General features: G+C 47.1%; 1 protein-coding gene and 1 long non-coding RNA gene across 2 annotated transcripts; one reads left to right on the top strand and one right to left on the bottom strand.

Moving 5' to 3' along the window:
* Window positions 1-1,681: 1,681 nt before the first annotated feature.
* Window positions 1,682-15,200, bottom strand: TMEM269 (transmembrane protein 269). The gene is made up of 6 exons (XM_023221601.2): window positions 15,173-15,200; window positions 10,610-10,748; window positions 7,311-7,408; window positions 6,474-6,617; window positions 5,616-5,816; window positions 1,682-1,809 (listed from the first exon to the last, which is right to left on the bottom strand). The coding sequence occupies exons 1-6, from the start codon at window positions 15,198-15,200 to the stop codon at window positions 1,682-1,684; spliced, it is 738 nt and encodes a 245-aa protein (XP_023077369.1).
* Window positions 9,181-16,231, top strand: LOC111548832. The gene is made up of 3 exons (XR_002733524.2): window positions 9,181-9,272; window positions 11,692-11,791; window positions 16,129-16,231. It is a non-coding gene; the product is annotated as an uncharacterized LOC111548832 (long non-coding RNA).
* The last annotated feature ends 1,513 nt before the right edge of the window (window positions 16,232-17,744 follow it).

Genomic DNA, 17,744 nt, shown 5'->3' on the forward strand with positions numbered 1-17,744 from the left:
ACCTACACAAAAACTGGAGGCAATTAAGTATGAATTATTGCTGTTACAATCAAGCCATAATTTACACATCCAAATGGGTATTTTACTTTTCAAAGCTGTCCTCCTGGGGGTCTGTATATTTAACTCTGCTGCTTCACTTAAAATGGACATGGAAATTCTCTTTCAGAATTGCATCTTCTTCCTTTCAACATAGTTTCAAATTTTAGAAGCAGCCACAAGTCGTTTGAGTTCAAATATGATACCTAATTTGATTTAAGAATAGAACATAATTGGCTAATCTCAAATGTTAGGTTTTTGGAAAGAATTTAGTCAGTTCAGAATAAAACATGTTTTTCGCTTTTTGGTGGTGTTGAGCACCTATTTAGTCAGGCATTGCTACAGCTGCTTGGTCCTTAAGAATTTATGTGAAGACCATTTTCAAACTGGAGCTCCTAAAATGCTTTGATTAAGGGGAGCATCACATTGAAATGAATGTACAGCATTGAAGGACATCGTATTGAAATGTCTAAGCCCGTGTATATTTGTAAAATTCTTGCCACATTATAGTAACCTTGTATGTAACTTACTAGAATCCACAACTAAATCAATTCATATGCAAAGTGAACATTTCTGAGTGTCAGGCACTATGGCAGATAGCAAAAATACAAAACCTAAACTGAAGAAGATATAAAGTCATGGAACACAGGCAAATCCATCTAACTAGGAACATATGAATGATTTAACAGGAAGGCACTATCTATTCTGTTACAGCCAAATCTTACTTTGGGTTTTTATTTTTAAACATCTAATTTGAGACTAGATGTATATTTACCACATGCATTGTTCTGGAAACTTAAAAAAGTTATATCCAGGGTAGAAGGTGTTCTGGTACAGTCTCTGAGGATGGAGCAGAACCAGCCATCAATCCTTTTTTCCACCATCTGGGAGGTGGAATGTCTGTCTACACTGGGGGTTCAGTGGACCTAAGTTCTCGGTGAGGTACAACTTTGCCATACAGTACTGTTTATTTCTATTTGATTTGGATTTTAGAATATGAAGTGGCATCTGAATAGCTAGAATTTAGTAGTTTCTAGCATAGGAAAGAAAATCCACACGAGATCCTGCAAGTCAGATGATGCCCAATGTATCTAATTGCTAAACAAAGCAAAAGGCAGCAGCTTTGAACTATTAAAATACAGAATGTTTAAGTGACAAAATCCTACACACATTCAAACTGGCAACAAAAGAGTCCTGTGATTAGCTCTCCTCTCAGAGCCAGAGCCTGCAAGAGTAAGAAATGCTTCAGGAAGTCCCACCAGGCAGGGCTGAGGTCAAGGCCAATACCAGTTCTGAAGGCTGTCACTCCTTTCCAAGGGGTAGACCTTAGTAACACAGTCACCCAGTTGGTAACGGAGCTGGAACTCAAACCCAGCCCACATTGAGCTTGAGGCGGGGGATATTCTGTTCTACATGACATAAACAAGTATTGTCCCCAAGGGAGTCAGAACCCTGAATAAACAGAAGGGAAGGTCACTGACCCTACTTTGGGTTTCTCACTTCACGGCAAGAGACATACCATATATCTAGTATAAGACAACACAGGTACACGCAAAGCTTTAGTGCAGCTACACAAGGCTTGACCCGATATGCTGACACAAACCCCACAGAGGCTGGCAGGAGCTGGTAGAGCTGCTTAGCTTCCTCAGTGCTGTGGCGAAAGACAAGCTGCCTTGCCCCACAGAGCATCTGGAAAGAAGATGTATGAGAGCGACCACATCAGGCAGTAAAAAGCAGACAGAGACAATGGGGAGAAAAACAGCATGATGACACCTGGAAGAAGAAAAAGTGCAGACACTCAATTTCTAGAAAGCTGTCTTCTATGCTTTCTACCCCCTGCTCTCCCGTCCCCACCCTCCCATTCTTTATTTTTCACACAGTGCTTAAGAAAGAAACAAAAGGGCCAGGCGCGGTGGCTCAAGCCTGTAATCCCAGCACTTTGGGAGGCCGAGACGGGCAGATCACGAGGTCAGGAGATCAAGACCATCCTGGCTAACACGGTGAAACCCCATCTCTACTGAAAATACGAAAAATTAGCCAGGCGTGTTGGCGAGCGCCTGTAGTCCCAGCTACTTGGGAGGCTGAGGCAGGAGAATGGCGGGAACCCGGGAGGCGGAGCTTGCAGTGAGCTGAGATCCGGCCACTGCACTCCAGCCTGGGTGACAGAGCGAGACTCCATCTCCAAAAAAAAAAAAAAAAGAAAGAAAGAAACAAAAAGAGACAGGAGCCCTGTCTTCAAGTTCAGTTTAATAGAGATAGGTAAGTAACTAGAGAAGTATAGCCCAATGCAGTCTCAGGTTCCATTGTGTCAAATTCACATCAGAAGTTCCAGCCAAGAATAAATCTGAATTGCCTTTGTTAGGGAAAACAAAACAAAACAAGACAAAAACCGAGAAACTCTTGTCAGGAAAGAAAAAAATCTTCCTCATTGTTTTAAATTTAACATGTGATAATGACCAATGCAATATAGTATGTATGCAGAAAAGAGTTTACATGCAGGCCTGAGACTGCTATCCTCAGAAAGGCCTTCTTGCAAGGCTGGCCCTTGGCTGATAGCTAGAAACTTGAATAGTAAACAGTTCCCTAGACCAACATAAAACTTTCCCCAACTGATAAGAGTGTCTCGCTGTTCCTGGACTGTCCGTATAAGCACAGTGGTAATACCTGCTTTCCTTCTGGGAGTCTGGAATTTTGGTATGTGGTAGGCACAGGGTGCTGACGTGATCATCCCCTAGTAAAAACTTGGGCACTGAGTCTCTGATCAGTTTCCCTGGTAGACAACACTTCATTGTATTATCACAATTCAGTGCTGAGGAATTAAGTGCATCTCGTGTGACTCTACTGGGAGAGGACTCTCTGAAGCTTGCACCTGGTTTCCCCTGAAATTTGTCCCATGCACCTTTTCCCTTTGCTGATTTTGCTTTGTATCCTTTTGCCGAAATCAATCTTAGCCACGAGTACAACAACAAGCCGAGTCCTGTGAGTCCTCTCAGAGGTGGTCTTGGGGACTCCCAACACAATTTGCATCTCAGATTCGCCACCAAAAGATAGAAGAGCACTCACATTTGTGGAATATCTATTTTGCACTAGACATTCTGCTAGATATATACATTTTTTTTCATTTATACTTCACAATAATCCCGTGGTTTAGAACTAAGTCTGTTTTTCCTAAGAAGAAACAGAAGTAACCCATGCAAGGTCCTGATTCAAACCCACTTCTGCTTGACTCTTAAAAACTAGACACACTGCCTCAGGGAGCTCAAAAAGAAGACAAAGAGAGTATAAGCCAATGGTATTTCCATGGGAATGATCACCACGTATCCTGTAAGAGAAATCAGAACATATGATCTGATAGAAGATCGCTTCTAGGAGTAAGAAGCAGTTAAGGATATGCATGGGCATTTTGGAATACTGCATTTCAAGCATAGTCATTGATCTGTTGGGGCAAAAAGACAATAGTGAAAACCAGAGTTGTCTTGGAAAGTATGTGGCCAGTGTGTTGGCTCATGCCTGTAATCTCAGCACTTTGGGAGGCCAAGGCAGGAGGATTCCTTGAGTTCAGGAATTTGAGATCAGCCTGGACAAAACAGTGAGACACTGTCTCTACCGTATATATATGATACTGGGGTACTCTCTGTAAAAAAAAAAAAAAAATTGCATATCATAACGTCTCAGAGTGCTGGTCACAGGCCAGTTCTCAGACGTATGAAGCTCTGTGGGGTAGAAGGGACCTCAGTCTAAGAAGGCGACTGGCTGCACTCCAAATAAAAGGAATGTCCACGGAAGCCATTTTGAAATCTACCCAGTAGGGCTCTGGTATTAACTGTTGTCAAAATCTGTAAGGTGCAGTTTCCTCCTTTACTCACACAGCAGGACAATCTGAGGAAGGCTGAGGCCAACTATGTGGTTTATTTTGAGACAAGGGGGATCAGTAGTATCCACAGGAGTGAAGAACACTAAGAAATTACTACTGTTATGAGATAGGAGAGGGGGAGGTGGAGGAGAAGAACGAGGCTAGAAATGGACACATCTGTACCAAAGGATTTATATCTATTATCTCATTTAATCTCAGTAATCCTGCAAAGTAGGGATTAGTGGCTTCGTTTTACAGATGAAGAAAATTGAGCTCAAAACAGTGAGGTATTAGCCCAAGTTCATACAACTAATATGTGCTAGAGTTACAGCTTGGGCTCAGGTCTTCCTGAGAAGCTTCCAAACCCAGAAGCTTCTCACCACCGTTCTGCCTCTGCCATCTAAGGTGTAGGAGGAGCCAGCTCCTGGAACTTGGATAGGGCTGTTGGTGCTAATGTTACAAAAGGTAGAAACCTTAAGAGAAAGGTCAGGATGAAACCGAAGACCCTATAAACTATAGTGGACTCACACGGGAATAATGGAAGGAACTCTGTATCCCACAGATGTTTGTCTTGTTTACAGGAGCACATTTTAAGAGAAGAAAAGCTGATATTCCTTGAAGGAAGCCCTAAATCAGGGGAAGCTCTAGGGAGACTTCTGCAAGGCACCAGTGTGACCAGGAACTCAGGGCCTGGAACCCAGTGCTCAGTTACTTCAACCCCAACCCTAAGAGTCATCCATGTCTCCTCCTCCTTCCTTAATGTCAATTCTATTTCCAACATTTATCTCAAATCCATTCACTTCTCTTTATCTCCACTGCCACCATCACCTCTCATCTGAACAAAAAGTTTGTTTTCCTACTTACATTCTCAGGCCTACAATCTATTCTCCACATTGCAGTCAAAGTGATCATTGAAAACTGCTGCTCCAGCCATACCAGTTCCCTGCATAAATCCCTTTAGAAGCTCCTCATTTGCCTTTGGTCTCAAATCCCAAATCCTGCCAGGTCTGCTCACCTCATGGCCTCAGTCTTTGTCACTGGCTGCCTCAGCAAGTTTCAGCCACATTGCTCCACTAATGTGTCCAGCCCCTGTGGCCTCAAAGCCATCACAACTGTTCCTCTTCCCGAACCTCCTGAACCTCCCCATCCCCACCTGGCCACTCCTCTTGTAGGTCTCACTTAAATGACACCTGCTTAAGGATCCTTTCCTTCCCTTCAGATCATCCCAGCCTGAAGTAGGTCACCCTCTGACACTCTCTCAGAGCACCATGCACTTGCATAATACATACAGTAAAACTCTATGTTTCTAGTTATTTCTGCCATTATTTGGTATCTGTCTCCCCTGTGATCAGGCTCTACATTCAGAGGCAGGGACTGTTTGCCTAGTCTACTAATTTGATTTCCAGTACCTGGCACACGGGGGGTGCTTCCTAAATCTCTTTTGAACTTATTAACATTTAGCAAATAGATACTGAGCTCCTACCATGTGATTGACACACTTCTAGGCACTGGGGATTATATTAATAGCATGAATAAAAGAGAGTCCTCTATTGGGGGTAGGTTTAGTGTTTATAGACCATAAGAAAACTAGTAAATATGTCAGATGATCATCAGTTCTATGGGGAAAAATAAAGCAGAACAAGGGAGATAGAAAAATGCTGGGGTGAGGTACAGTGGCAATAAGCAACAGTGATAACAAATGGGCCATAGTGACATTTTCACTCACCTCCCATATAAACCAATTTTTTCCAGTTCTCAGACTCCAGGATTTTGTCATATGGATAGTAGCTCTGGTCCATCATGAAGAGAATCATGAGTGAGGCCATGCAGCAGAGGATGAACCTGTTGCCTTTGGTCAGAAGGGAGGTGGAAGCCAAGATGCAGGAAGCATAGGGGCAGGGTAGACCCTTGTATGTGGAGGGGACTCCTGCCGGGAAGAACACTGGAGATTAGCTGCTTCCCTCTGCTCTAAAGATACCAAAATGAAGCAGGCCCCTCTCTCTTTGGGTATTCCCCTACCCGGGATACAATATTCCCTTAAACCCAAAGGCAGTGGCAGGCTGAAAATCATTTATTCACAAAGATGATGCATGGGTTTTACATTGGGTTTCCAAGGGAAAGCAGACAGCCAGCTAGGACCAGGGTGTGCCCTGGCTCCTAGGAAGTCTCTGCTTTGAGACCTGCTAGTCTAAGTCCTGTGCTGTATCTGCTCTCCCTCACTTTGTGACCTTAGGCAAGACAATTTTTCTTACTGGAGCATGGTTTCTCCATCTGTTTTGAGGAACTAGAATACAACTTCCAGTTCTAGTCCAAGAATCAGTGTGCTCCATCCAAATGTCACAGGTCATGCATTGAGAAAGAGGTACAGCTGCTCCAAGAAACAAAAACCCTTGCATCCCAGCCCAGGGCTCTGCCAATGCAGCCTGCAGCCTTCAATGAGCATGAAGCATGGGGCATGCAAGGAGGAAGGAAGAGGAGCTCCAAAAAAGGAGTCAGTAACTGCACCCCAGGCTTCTGGCATCTGACAGCTCCCCATTCTGTGCTCCCCTGCCCTCTGTTCTAAGGCAACCTTGGTTCCACTCACCAGGTGAATAAAAGCACAAGTGGAAAGAAGCAGCTGACACATAGATGATGGCCAGGATCCCACTCAGAAGTCCATCCACGCCTAGGAGCAGAGCGGAGGCCAGGCCGAAGGTGGTGAAGACGGCAAAGTCATTCAGCTCGGCTCCTGCCCCAGAGGGCCCAAAGTTAGAAGAACTTATACTCCCACATCTTGCACCTTAGCCCCCCTCTAGTAGGGGAGCTGGGGTAGTGACAAGAGGGGTCCCGAGGTCCCAGAAAGCAACAGCTGCTCCCCTGGGGCAGTCTGTAGATCAAAGACTGGGATCTCCTCCTGGCTCTGCCTTGCGCTTGCCAGTGGCCCTGGGCAAGTATTTCCCTCTCAGATCTTAGTTTTCCCATCCCTTAACATGCAAGGGTTGGACTACAATCACGTACAAACTGATAAGCTGTGGGACTTTTTTCAAGCTAAATCTTACATGGAAGCATTTTACTGTATTTTAAACCAGCTGCTCTGCTGGTTTAATTTTCATCTCCTCTCTGCTAACCTCCTCTCACCCCACCCCTACCCACTTCCACTCCAATACCTGGATGGGTTCAGAACAGGGAAGCAGGGCAGATGAGAACACTGAAAGCCAGGACAGGACTGCTCAAAGGTCAATAAGTGAGCCAGCAGAGGAGGCGGAGCTGGACTGTGGGGCTCTCGAACTCCTGCTCCAGCAGCTGCTGCTGCTCTCAGGGGGGGTGTGAACAGGGGTGGATGCCTGATGAAGGCCTACGGGATGTTAGAGGATGGACGAAGGGGTGACCCCAGATGGATGCTACTGGGGACAAGGATTAGGGGCCTGGGGCCTGAACTCACCCCATTTGGAGCAGATGTTGATGTGGCTGGTCATTGCCCTGACTGCCATGTCCAACAGGAAGCTGACCAGGAGCATCCAGGAAGCATAGTGGCGTTTCCTAAAGTGCAGGCCAACAAGCCCAAATGGTGAAGCACTTTCGCAGTCTCCACTGGAGACTCTCCCCCGCCCCCCATTAGTATATTAGTATACACTGATATACTTCCTACATACCTCCCACACTTGCACACATACACACATCCCTTCATGTCCTCCACACTCACATCCTTTAGATATATGCTGCTTTTCACACCACACATGCACACACACACGCCTACATCCCTCACAAACTCAATCTACAGTCTTAAAGGGGTGCCCCAAACCCCCTAGAACATCACTAAGGTCCCTTCCAACTCTAACTTCCAGGCATTTTTGATGGCACAGGGGACCTAGGTTCTAGCCCAGCCTCTGCCACCATCTTTCTATGAATTATTAGCTAAATCACTACCCCATCTCTAGGCTTGTTCCCCCATCTGTAAAATGAGGAGTGTGTGCTAAATGATTTGTTTAATAGATACAAACCTATTCAGATGACCTGTCTCTCCTTGTGTGAGTTTTGGTAACTTATGTCTTTTTTTGTTTTGAGACAGAGTTTCGCTCTGTTGCCCAGGCTGGAGTGCAGTGGTGTGATCTTGGCTCACTGCAAGCTCTGCGTCCAGGGTTCACGCCATTCTCCTGCCTCAGCCTCCCAAGTAGCTGGGACTACAGGTGCCCACCACCACACCCGGCTAATTTTTTGTATTTTTAGTAGAGACAGGGTTTCACCGTGTTAGCCAGGATGGTCTTGATCTCCTGACCTCATGATCCACCCGCCTCGGTCTCCTAAAGTGCTGGGATTACAGGCGTGAGCCACCACGCCCGGCAACTTATGTCTTTTAAGGGATTGATTATTTTCAGCTACGATATCAAATTTGTGGGCAGAGGCTTGTTCATAGCACTCCTTTATTATACTTTTAATGTCTGTGGAATCAGTAGTAATGACCCTTGTTTTATTTCTGATATTGATAATTTCTGTCTTTTCATTTTTTTAACTTGGTTAGCTTGGCTAGATGTTTATCGATTTTATTGATCTCAAAGAACCAGCTTTTGGTTTCATTGATTTTTCTCTATTAATTTCTTGTTTTCAATTTCTTTGATTGCCACTCTAATTTTTATTTTATTTTTTGAGATGGAGTCCCTCTGCTGCCCAGGCTGGAATGCAGTGGTGCGATCCCCGCTCACTGCAACCTCTGCCTCCCAGGAGTTCGAGCGATTCTCCTGCCTCAGCCTCCCAAGTAGCTGAGATTACAGGTATGTGCCACCACACCCGGCTAATTTTTGTATTTTTAGTAGAGATGGTGTTTCACCATGTTGGTCAGGCTGGTCTTGAACTCCTGACCTCAAGTGATCCACCTGCTTCAGCTTCCCAAAGTGCTGGAACTACAGGCATGAGCCACTGCACCCAGCCTAATTTTTACTTTTTACTTTTTATGCTTACTTTGGATTTAGTTTGCTTTTCTTTTTCTAGTTTCCTAAGGTTAAAGCTTAAATTATGGATTTTAAATCTTTCTTTTTTTGAATATATGCATTCAATGAAATAAATTTCCCTCAAAGCAAAGCACTGCTTTCCCTGCATCCTGTAAGTTTTGATAAATCGTGTTTTCATTTATTTAGTTCAAAACATTTTTAATGTTTTGTGAGACTTCTTCTTTTATCCATGTGTCATTTAGAAGTGTGTTGTTTAATCTCCATATATTTCAGGATTTTTCAGCTATCTTTCTTTTATTGACTTCTAGTTCATTTCCATGTGGTCTGAGAGTATGCTTCTTTTAAATTTGTTAAGGTATGTTTTATGGCCCAGAATGTGATCTGTCCAAGTGAGCTGGAGAAGAACGTGTACTCTGCATGGTTAGATGAAGTACTCTATAGATGTCCATTTTATCCAGGTGAGCAATGGTGTTGCTGACTTCAACTATGTCTTTGCTGATTTTCTGCCTGCTGGATCTGTCAGTTTCTGATAGAGGGGTGTGGAAATCTCCAACCTTGATAGTGGACTCATCAATTTGTCCTTGCAGTTCTACTAGTTTTTGTCTCATGTATTTTGATGCTTTAAATTATTTCCATGAGCTCTTTCAGACCCCATATTCTTGATTCTGTGCCTCCATCCAGCACCTGTCCCCAGGTCCCTCTAAAAGCTGCCACCACAGCTCCAAGCAAACCTGCCCTGAGAGGCCCATTCTCAAGTCTGCACCCTGATTGCAATGCTTAGGCAGCCCAGAAGAAGCAAAGGGCCTGACCTAGAACTCAGCTGTCTCCAAACAACCACAGCATTTCCTTTGTTTAGACCCAGTCCTATGTATCTAAAGGGGACTGAAGCTAAATAAAAATACTCAGGGCACCATTATGGCAAAAAAACAACACTGCCAGATAATTAGGCTGAACTAAGAAGATAAAAGTTTTCTGGGCTGGGCACAGTGGCTCACGTTTGTAATCCCAGCACTTTGGGAGGCCTAGGCAGGTGGATCACTTGAGCCCAGGTGTTTGAGACCAGCCTGGGCAATATAGAGAGACCTCATCTCTAAAAAAAAAAAAAAAAACAAAAAAAGTTTCTTTAAAAAAGAGATTTTCTGCTGTAGGTGTGCCCTACTTTATTATATTCGAAAAACCAAGACTTTAGAGAATCACAAAAATTTCCAGCTGCAAGGGAGCTTAAACATCATCAGGTAAAGTCATCTTATTTTATGGATGAGAAATCCAAAGAGAAGTCACTTGCTGATGGTTATAGACAACCGAGTAGATTAAGAGGATGTTACCTGCATCATAAAGGATTTATCTTTAAAGGACTGATATCCCAAAAACATTGAAATGGGATTCAACTTACAGAAATAGAATTTGCTTACAACGTTCTGGGGGAACATATGCATGTCTCGGACTTTCCAAAACAGTGCTAATTTCAAATATTCTGCAAGGTCGTATGATCTAAGAATTAGAAAATATGAACTGTGGCCTACCCAAAGATTGTATAAATCTTTATAATTTATACAGGCCACCAGAACAGAATCTCTTGACTTTCTCATAAAAACCATTCTAGACTGCCACAGCTGGAATGAACTGGTACAGTTGAGTCTGGGATCTTGGCCCTTTGACTCCTAAGCCACTGCACTTTCCCCGGGTACACTGTGGATTCCTGTGCCTCAGTGCCTGCTGTCTAGACTCTCCCTCTCCTTCCCTCATGCCACTGGCTCCAGCTCTTGGCTAAGAGCTTGCTGGGCCCCAGACCTACCTGCTGAAGCTGAAGATGATGGAGAAGAGCCCCAGGACCATGTTGGCCAGAGATAAGGCATTGGTAACATCCTTCCAGGAAACCTCATTTATCTGGGAATGGCTCTGGTCATGGCTCAGGAAGAAACTGGTACCCTTACCTGGGGCCCAAGAGAGAGAGGCAAAGGGTTCCCAAGGTCAAGGAGTCCCAGAAGAGGCTCCCAGGGACCTGTTCCACTAGACCTCATCCCAAAATGACACCCTCCCTACATTCGGTTTCACTGGCTGGACTAGACTAAGGGAGACAGGAGGTAGATGAAGGAGACTCAGGAGGTGAAGACAAAGGTGCTGAGGATCCAGCGTCTTGCAAAAGCTCAATAGCAGAGTGGGTGAACCAACACAGGCATAGTTTCCACTCCCTCTCTGGCTGCACCTTTGCCCTGCAGCGCAGACATCCCTCCAGTCCATATGCCGACCATCCTGGAGCCCCATGGCCCAGAATGCAGGGGATATGGGCCCTTCTCCCATCTGAGAGGTGGGCCCTTGTCACTGACCAAGGGTTGGCCTGAGAGAGAAGTAGTGCCAGGAAGTCCTGTTGTCCCACAGTCCAAGCTCACTCCTCCTGAAGCACAGGGCTGCAGCAGAGGTGCCTTAAGGTCCTGGTTCTGACAGGCCCCAATCAGAACAGCAGGCCTACTTCCCACAAGGGAAGAGAGGACAGATTAAAAATGAAAGTGTAGCCGGACACGGTGGCTCATGCCTGTAATCCCAGCACTTTGGGAGGCCAAGGCAGGTGGATCAGCTGAGGCCAGAAATTTGAGACCAGCCTGGCCAACATGTTGAAACCCTGTCTCTACTAAATATACAAAAATTAGCTGGGTGTGGTGGTGCATGCCTGTAATCCCAGCTACTCAGGAGGCTGAGGCAGGAGAATTGCTTGAACCTGGGAGGCAGAGGTTGCAGTGAGCGAGATCACACCACTGCACTCCAGCCTGGGTGACTGAGTGAGACTCTGTCTCAAAAAAAAAAAAAAGAATGTGTACAACACTGAATAGTTCACAAAGATCATTTCACCATGTTCTCATTCCTGTGTCTGCTTCTCAGAGCCTGACAACCTCAGGAGATGGGGCTAGAATTCTCCCCTATTTTACGAATGAGGAAACTACGATTAAAAGAAAGGAAGATATTTGCTCAAAGTCACACAGTAAGTAGAACCAAATCCCATCTGATTCTAAATCTGGTGTTTCTTCTGCTGGGGGCATAGATTTCAGTAGGAGGAGGTGTGTGGGACGTGGCAGTGAGGGAGCTCGATGGCCAGGCCTGCGAGACAGCAGCAGCCTCCCTGTGTGTGGGACTGTCCAGCCTAGGTCCCACAGCGCTCCCAGTCTCTCCCAGTCTCTCCCACAACAGGGAATTGGCTGGCCCTGCCCATCTTCACAGCCTGTCTTATCTCTGCTTTTACTCTAAGACCACATTTGTACACCTTACACATAATCTGCTTGTGCAACTGAGTCTCTTGGAGAAAGAGCCCCATTCCTCCTCAAAACTGAGAAGCCCCAACTGGTTGGGGCAAATGTATCAGCCACAAATAGATCCTGCACTTGAGTAAAATAAACAAGCTTCAAGGTGTTCCCAGATCTGTCTTCTCATTTCATCCTCACCCATTTCAGAAGTGAGGATTAATCTCACCTCCAGCTCTGCCTCCATCCAGCCCCTCTGTTCAGCCCCAGGCTCATCTGGTCTGGACAAGAGCTGAGACAAACCATAGTCCTTTCTCATTAACCTGCCACAAAGATGCCAGCAGCTGGGAGGGCTGACTTGTAGTTTGGGACTACAGTTTATCAGGGCAGCACTGCTGGGCTCACTGCCTCAGTGGGCCAGCCTCACTCACCAAAGGGGATCAGCAGCTACATGGCCAGAGCCATTGGGATTCCTAAGACCTTCTTATGCCAGAGCCCCTCCAAACCTAAGACAGGAAGCAATGCAAGCCAGGGAAATCTGGGAGGGGAAGGGGACAGAGGACTTGCTGCATACTCTCTCCCCGTGAACCTGCTGTAGTGGTCTCTCCTGGGTCTCTGGGCTGACCCCAGCAAGATCAAACATCCCAGTATCTGCTGCTCAGTCAGTTAGCAGGTGCCCAGGGTATGTCTACCAGCTGTCAAGCATTGCTGCTGCCTCTGTGCTACTTTACAGCTGGTTAATTTTTAATTAATGGTCAATTGTCTACTATATTATCTCTTTCGTTATCTCCTCCATTCACAAACCACTTTCACATTTAGGATTTCCACTGGCCCTGTGAGCACTGTCAGGCAAGGGTTCTTATCCCTACTTTCCAGGTAAAGCAAGGAAGACTCAGAGATAGGAATAACCTAGCTCAAGGTCACACCAGAAGTGGCAGAACAAAACTTACAATTTTGCCTTAAGTGTTCTTTCCCCTGTGCTCTGCTGTCTACCAACCAACAGGACTGAGCATTGTATTGGTTATATGCTCTGCCTGAGTTGGGTGCTGGTAGAAACCTTGGTCCCTGCCATCACAGAGTTTACAACCTATCCTATTACAACCTAAGGAAATTAGTCTTTTGCATACATGTGGAGGCTTAGACTATTCATAGTGGTACCTTATCTTACAGATGGGGAAACTGAGGTTTCAGGAGAGTTAAGTGACTTGTCCAGTAAATGGTGGAGCCAGGATTTGATTTGGGTCTCCTCTTTCCCAATTTAAATGCTGTTTGCAGCAAAATGCACAGGTCCCAGGTGTGAAAGGATGTGGAACCGAGAATAAGGGCTATAGTAGACAACAGAAATAAGGAACCACCTGCCATTCATTCAGCAAATGTTTGGCCAGGGGCAAGATGTGGTGCCTGGTGCTTGGGACACAGAGAAGATTAAGACCAAGGGACACAGTTTAGCCGCAGTACCTAACCCTGCACAGAAAAGAGGCGACCAGGCTACTAAGGGAGCACTGTAAAGGGGCTCAGCCTGCCAGGAGGTGAGAAGGCTCCCAGGAGGGGTGAGGGCTGAGGCTTGGCATAGCACCAGACTGCAGGTGATCTGGTCACTCCCCAGCTTTTTGAATGCCCTCAGGATGGAGTCCAACTCCTGTGTTTGGTATGCCACCCCTGCTCAGCTCTCCCAGCTTCCTCTCAGTCCTCCCCACCCTTCTCAGAACCTCTCTTTGGTCTTGGGTTGGGTAGTGCTCCTCTTTGGGAAGCCCCTCTGACATCCCCCACCCCCGCCTCGAGCATGTTAGGTGTCCCTCATCTGTATGCTTTCGTCTTCTTGTGCTTACCATGTGACACTTGGCACTCTGTTTTGGCAGAGTTTTGGCACCACCTACCCTGGGGTTCCTATAGGGGATGCAATTTGAGTGCTGGCCGAGGTCCCTGTGCCCAGTATGAGGCCTGACAATAGAAGTTGTTCTGTGTTTGTTAAATTAACATCACAGGTCACTCTGGTGCTTCCCCGAGGCCCTCTGGTTGCACCAAATTTATTGACCCCCCATCTAACCCTGCCCAATGTGGCCTCCAAGAAGCCTTCTCAGATGAACGCCCAACAGTCCAGCCCCTTCCACATACCCAGCAACTACCCAGTTCTTATGATCTTCTACTTACTCATTTTTTAAAATGCTGTTTATTTATTGCTGATGGCTGCTCTGTGTCAGGCCTCGTGTGTCGGGGGATGGGGAGAAGAACAAGAGCCAGGCCGCACCCTCCAGCAGCTCAGTCTGGTAGAGGAGGCAGCTGTGTGTAGGGACAAGTGTAATGTTGGACAAGGGGATGTGCCAGCTGTTGTGGAGAGACTAAGTCTAGGGTGGGGCAGAGGAAGGTTCCACTCCTGTGGTGACATTTTTCAGGGTCTCTGAGGATGAACAAAGAATTAGGAGGGGCATTCTTGGCCCAGGGAATGAGCTGCAGGTGCGGAAGCACGATGAGGAGGCTGGATCCCTGGATCCTGGAAGAGAGGGGTGACCAGAGGTGACACTGGCAGGTAGGCTGCAGGGGGTGGTCGTGCAGACGTGACCTTGAGTGGCAGCCTGTGGCGGGGACTGTGGTGTTCGTTAAGGGAGCAGAGTCTTGGTCAGACACGGGCAGGGAGCGCAAGGCGGCTCTGAGGGGACAAACTACAGAAAAGGAAACCGGCCAGGAGACGACGGCGGAAGGGCGGGAAAAGGGGAGCGTGGACATGAGGAGGAGAAAAGCAGGGCTGTGACAGTGGTGCTGGAGAGGAGGGGAGAGTTGAGTATGGCTCTGAGGTTTCTGACTGAGTGGCGGGGCGGCCCCTCCGCGGAGTGAAATCATCCAGGCGGAGCTCTCCAGCAGGTGACACGCGTGGCACAGACACGGCAACGCCGCTCATGCCAGTTCCAGACCCTCTCCCCTCCCAGCCCCCCTCCTTTCCTGGAGGCTGGAAACCGTCCCTGGCCTCTGGGGACGAGACGTGGTCCCCTGGCCCACTCTGGCTGTCCCAAGGCTGCCCAGGCCCGGCTCCAGCCGCTACGACACCGGGAAGATGGAGCCGAGCTGGTCGCCAGCAGCACCCGGGCAGCGGCACTTCTCGTCCCTTCCACGCAGCCGCGGAGACTTACCTGGGGGCTCACCCTGGGGACAAGGCATTCTTACTTGAGATGGTGGTCCGCCCTCCTGCCCCATTTCCTCTGCGATGGAAGGGGCCAGCCCTGAAGAGGAGAGCCTCTCGCTCCCACCCTGGCTCTTAGCTCACAATCCCCAGAGCAGGGGAGGGGTTGCGGGTCTATAGACAGGGAGAAGGGCCTCAGTTTCCAGGGGAGCCCAGGTCTTGTAGTAGGGGCGGCGGGGAATGGAGGAGTCCCGGGGGAGTGGACGTCTCCTCTACCTGGGTGAGGCTGGGAAGGCTTCATGGTGGAGACGGCGGCCCAGGCGCGTGGCCCTGGAGTGGGGCGGGAAGTGTGCTGGGGAGGCGAGGCTGTGCAGGGATGCTGGGCCCAGCCTCCGCGGGGCCCCTAGAGGGTAAGCTCCATGCGGGCAGGGCTGCTTGTACGTTTGCTTCGCTGCTGTTGCTGTGCCTATAAGAAGGGCATAGGCACATAGGAGTACTATTTGGATGAATGACAAGCTAAGGAATTTGCACTCAATTCCTGAAGAAAAGTTTTTAAGTAGGAAGGTGACATGGTCAGGTTGTTTCAGGAAGACTAACCTGGCAGCCATTGTGGAGGAAGGATCTGCAATCCTGCAGGCCAGGAGGCAGATGAGCAACAGATGGGATGGGAAGGAGCCCCCTCAGGAGCCCAAGTGAGATAGACTCCCAGGGGTGAGAGCAGCGAGAGGGAGGGGATAAGAGCTTCTCAGAGGTGACTATCTTTGGCAGTTGGGCTGACAGAGTGCTACAGAAAGAAACTTTTTGGTATTGGGTAAGGATTTCAGGCACCGGTTCTCAGATAGGGCCCCATCCTCACCAGCCCACTGGAAGCAACACTAGAGCAGGGATCACTGTGAGGACCCCACAGGAGAATATAAAAGGGCAAGGGAGCTAGGAGGTCAAGTGATACTTTGCCTCTCCTTGCAGCCAGCCCGGGAAAGAGGAGTGCAAGACCGAGCATGTTCTGAGGGGAACACCAGGCAGCAAGTGCTGGGCTACATGTTGTACAGATATTCTCATCATCTCACTGGAACTTCTCAGCTACCCCGAGGTGAGTGTTAGCATTCCCGTCCTACAGAAGAGGAAATAGGGGATCAGATAGCTGATTCTACTGGAGAATACACCATTAATAATTAGTGGAGCTGAGACCTGAAAACAGCGATACCAAAGTCAGACCTAGGGTGTGTGAGAAACCAGGTGGACGTGACAAAAAGTGTGCTACGCATCCCAGTCTGAGTCAGGCCAGCTTCCTTTGATCATCTATGTGTTTCTCTTCATTGCTCCCTGCCATGTGGCCCATTAAAGTGGCAAATTAGCCTGGTGCAGTGGCTCACGCCTATAATCCCAGCACTTTGGGAGGCTGGGGCGGGCAGATCACGAGATCAGGAGATCAAAACCATCCTAGCCAACATGGTGAAACCCCCTCTCTACTAAAAATACAAAAAAAAAAAAATGAGCCAGGCGTGGTGGTGCGTGCCTGTAGTCCCAGCTACTTGGGAGGCTGAGGCAGGAGAATTGCTTGAACTCAGGAGGCAGAGGCTTCAGTGAGCCAAGATTGCATCACTGCACTCTAGCCTGGGCAACAAAGCAAGACTCTATCTCGAAAAAAAAAGTGGCAAATTAAAAATTGTAGCATAATGATTATACCAGCTTACCTTTAAACCAAGTTTACATTCCAGCGCTAACACTTACCCGATGTATAAATGTGAACAAGTTACTTTTTCTGAACCTGTTTCCTAATCTGTAAAATGGGATTGTTGTCAGAATTAAATGAGATTATATGCTTGGCACAGAGTAGAAGCTCAATTATTAGCATTATTAATCTAAGGATAGGATCATATATCTGTTAACCTGGACATCCCCAAAGTTTCCTTCAGGAGAGGGGAAGGAAGCAGGGTAGCTGAGAAAGATACCCCCTACCAGAAGTTTCTAGCTTTCCTCATTCTGTATCTCACAGGAAGTACAGAACAGGAACAGTAAGTTAGGCTACTTACACTTGTGCTAACACAGTAGCCAGCAGCCACAAGTGGCTACTGAGCACTTGAAAGGTGGCTAGTCTGAATGAGATGTGCTGTAAGTATAAAATACATACCAAAGTTTGAATACTTAGTTTAAAAAAGAATGTAAAATAATTTTTTTTTAGTAATTTGTTGAAATGCTAATAGTTTGGATATGCTGGGTTAGATAAAATGTATTTATTTATTTATTGAGACAGGGTCTCACTCTGTCACTCAGGTTGGAATGCAGTGACATGATCATAGCTCAAAGCAGCCTTGACCTCCTGGGTTCAAGCAATCCTCCCACCTCAGCCTCCCACGTAGCTGGGACCACAGGCACACGCCACCATGCCTGGCTAATGTTTGTATTTTTTGTAGAGATGAGATCTCCCTATGTTGGCCAGGCTCGTCTTGAACTCTTAGACTCAAGCGATCCTCCTGCCTCAGAGTCCCAAACTGCTGAGATTATAGGCATGAGCCACTGCACCCTGTGATAAAATGTATTCTTAAAGTTAATTTCACTTTTTACTTTCTGATGTAGCTACT

Source organism: Piliocolobus tephrosceles, chromosome 1 (assembly GCF_002776525.5).
Source record: "Piliocolobus tephrosceles isolate RC106 chromosome 1, ASM277652v3, whole genome shotgun sequence".
NCBI classification, from domain to species: Eukaryota; Metazoa; Chordata; class Mammalia; order Primates; family Cercopithecidae; genus Piliocolobus; species Piliocolobus tephrosceles.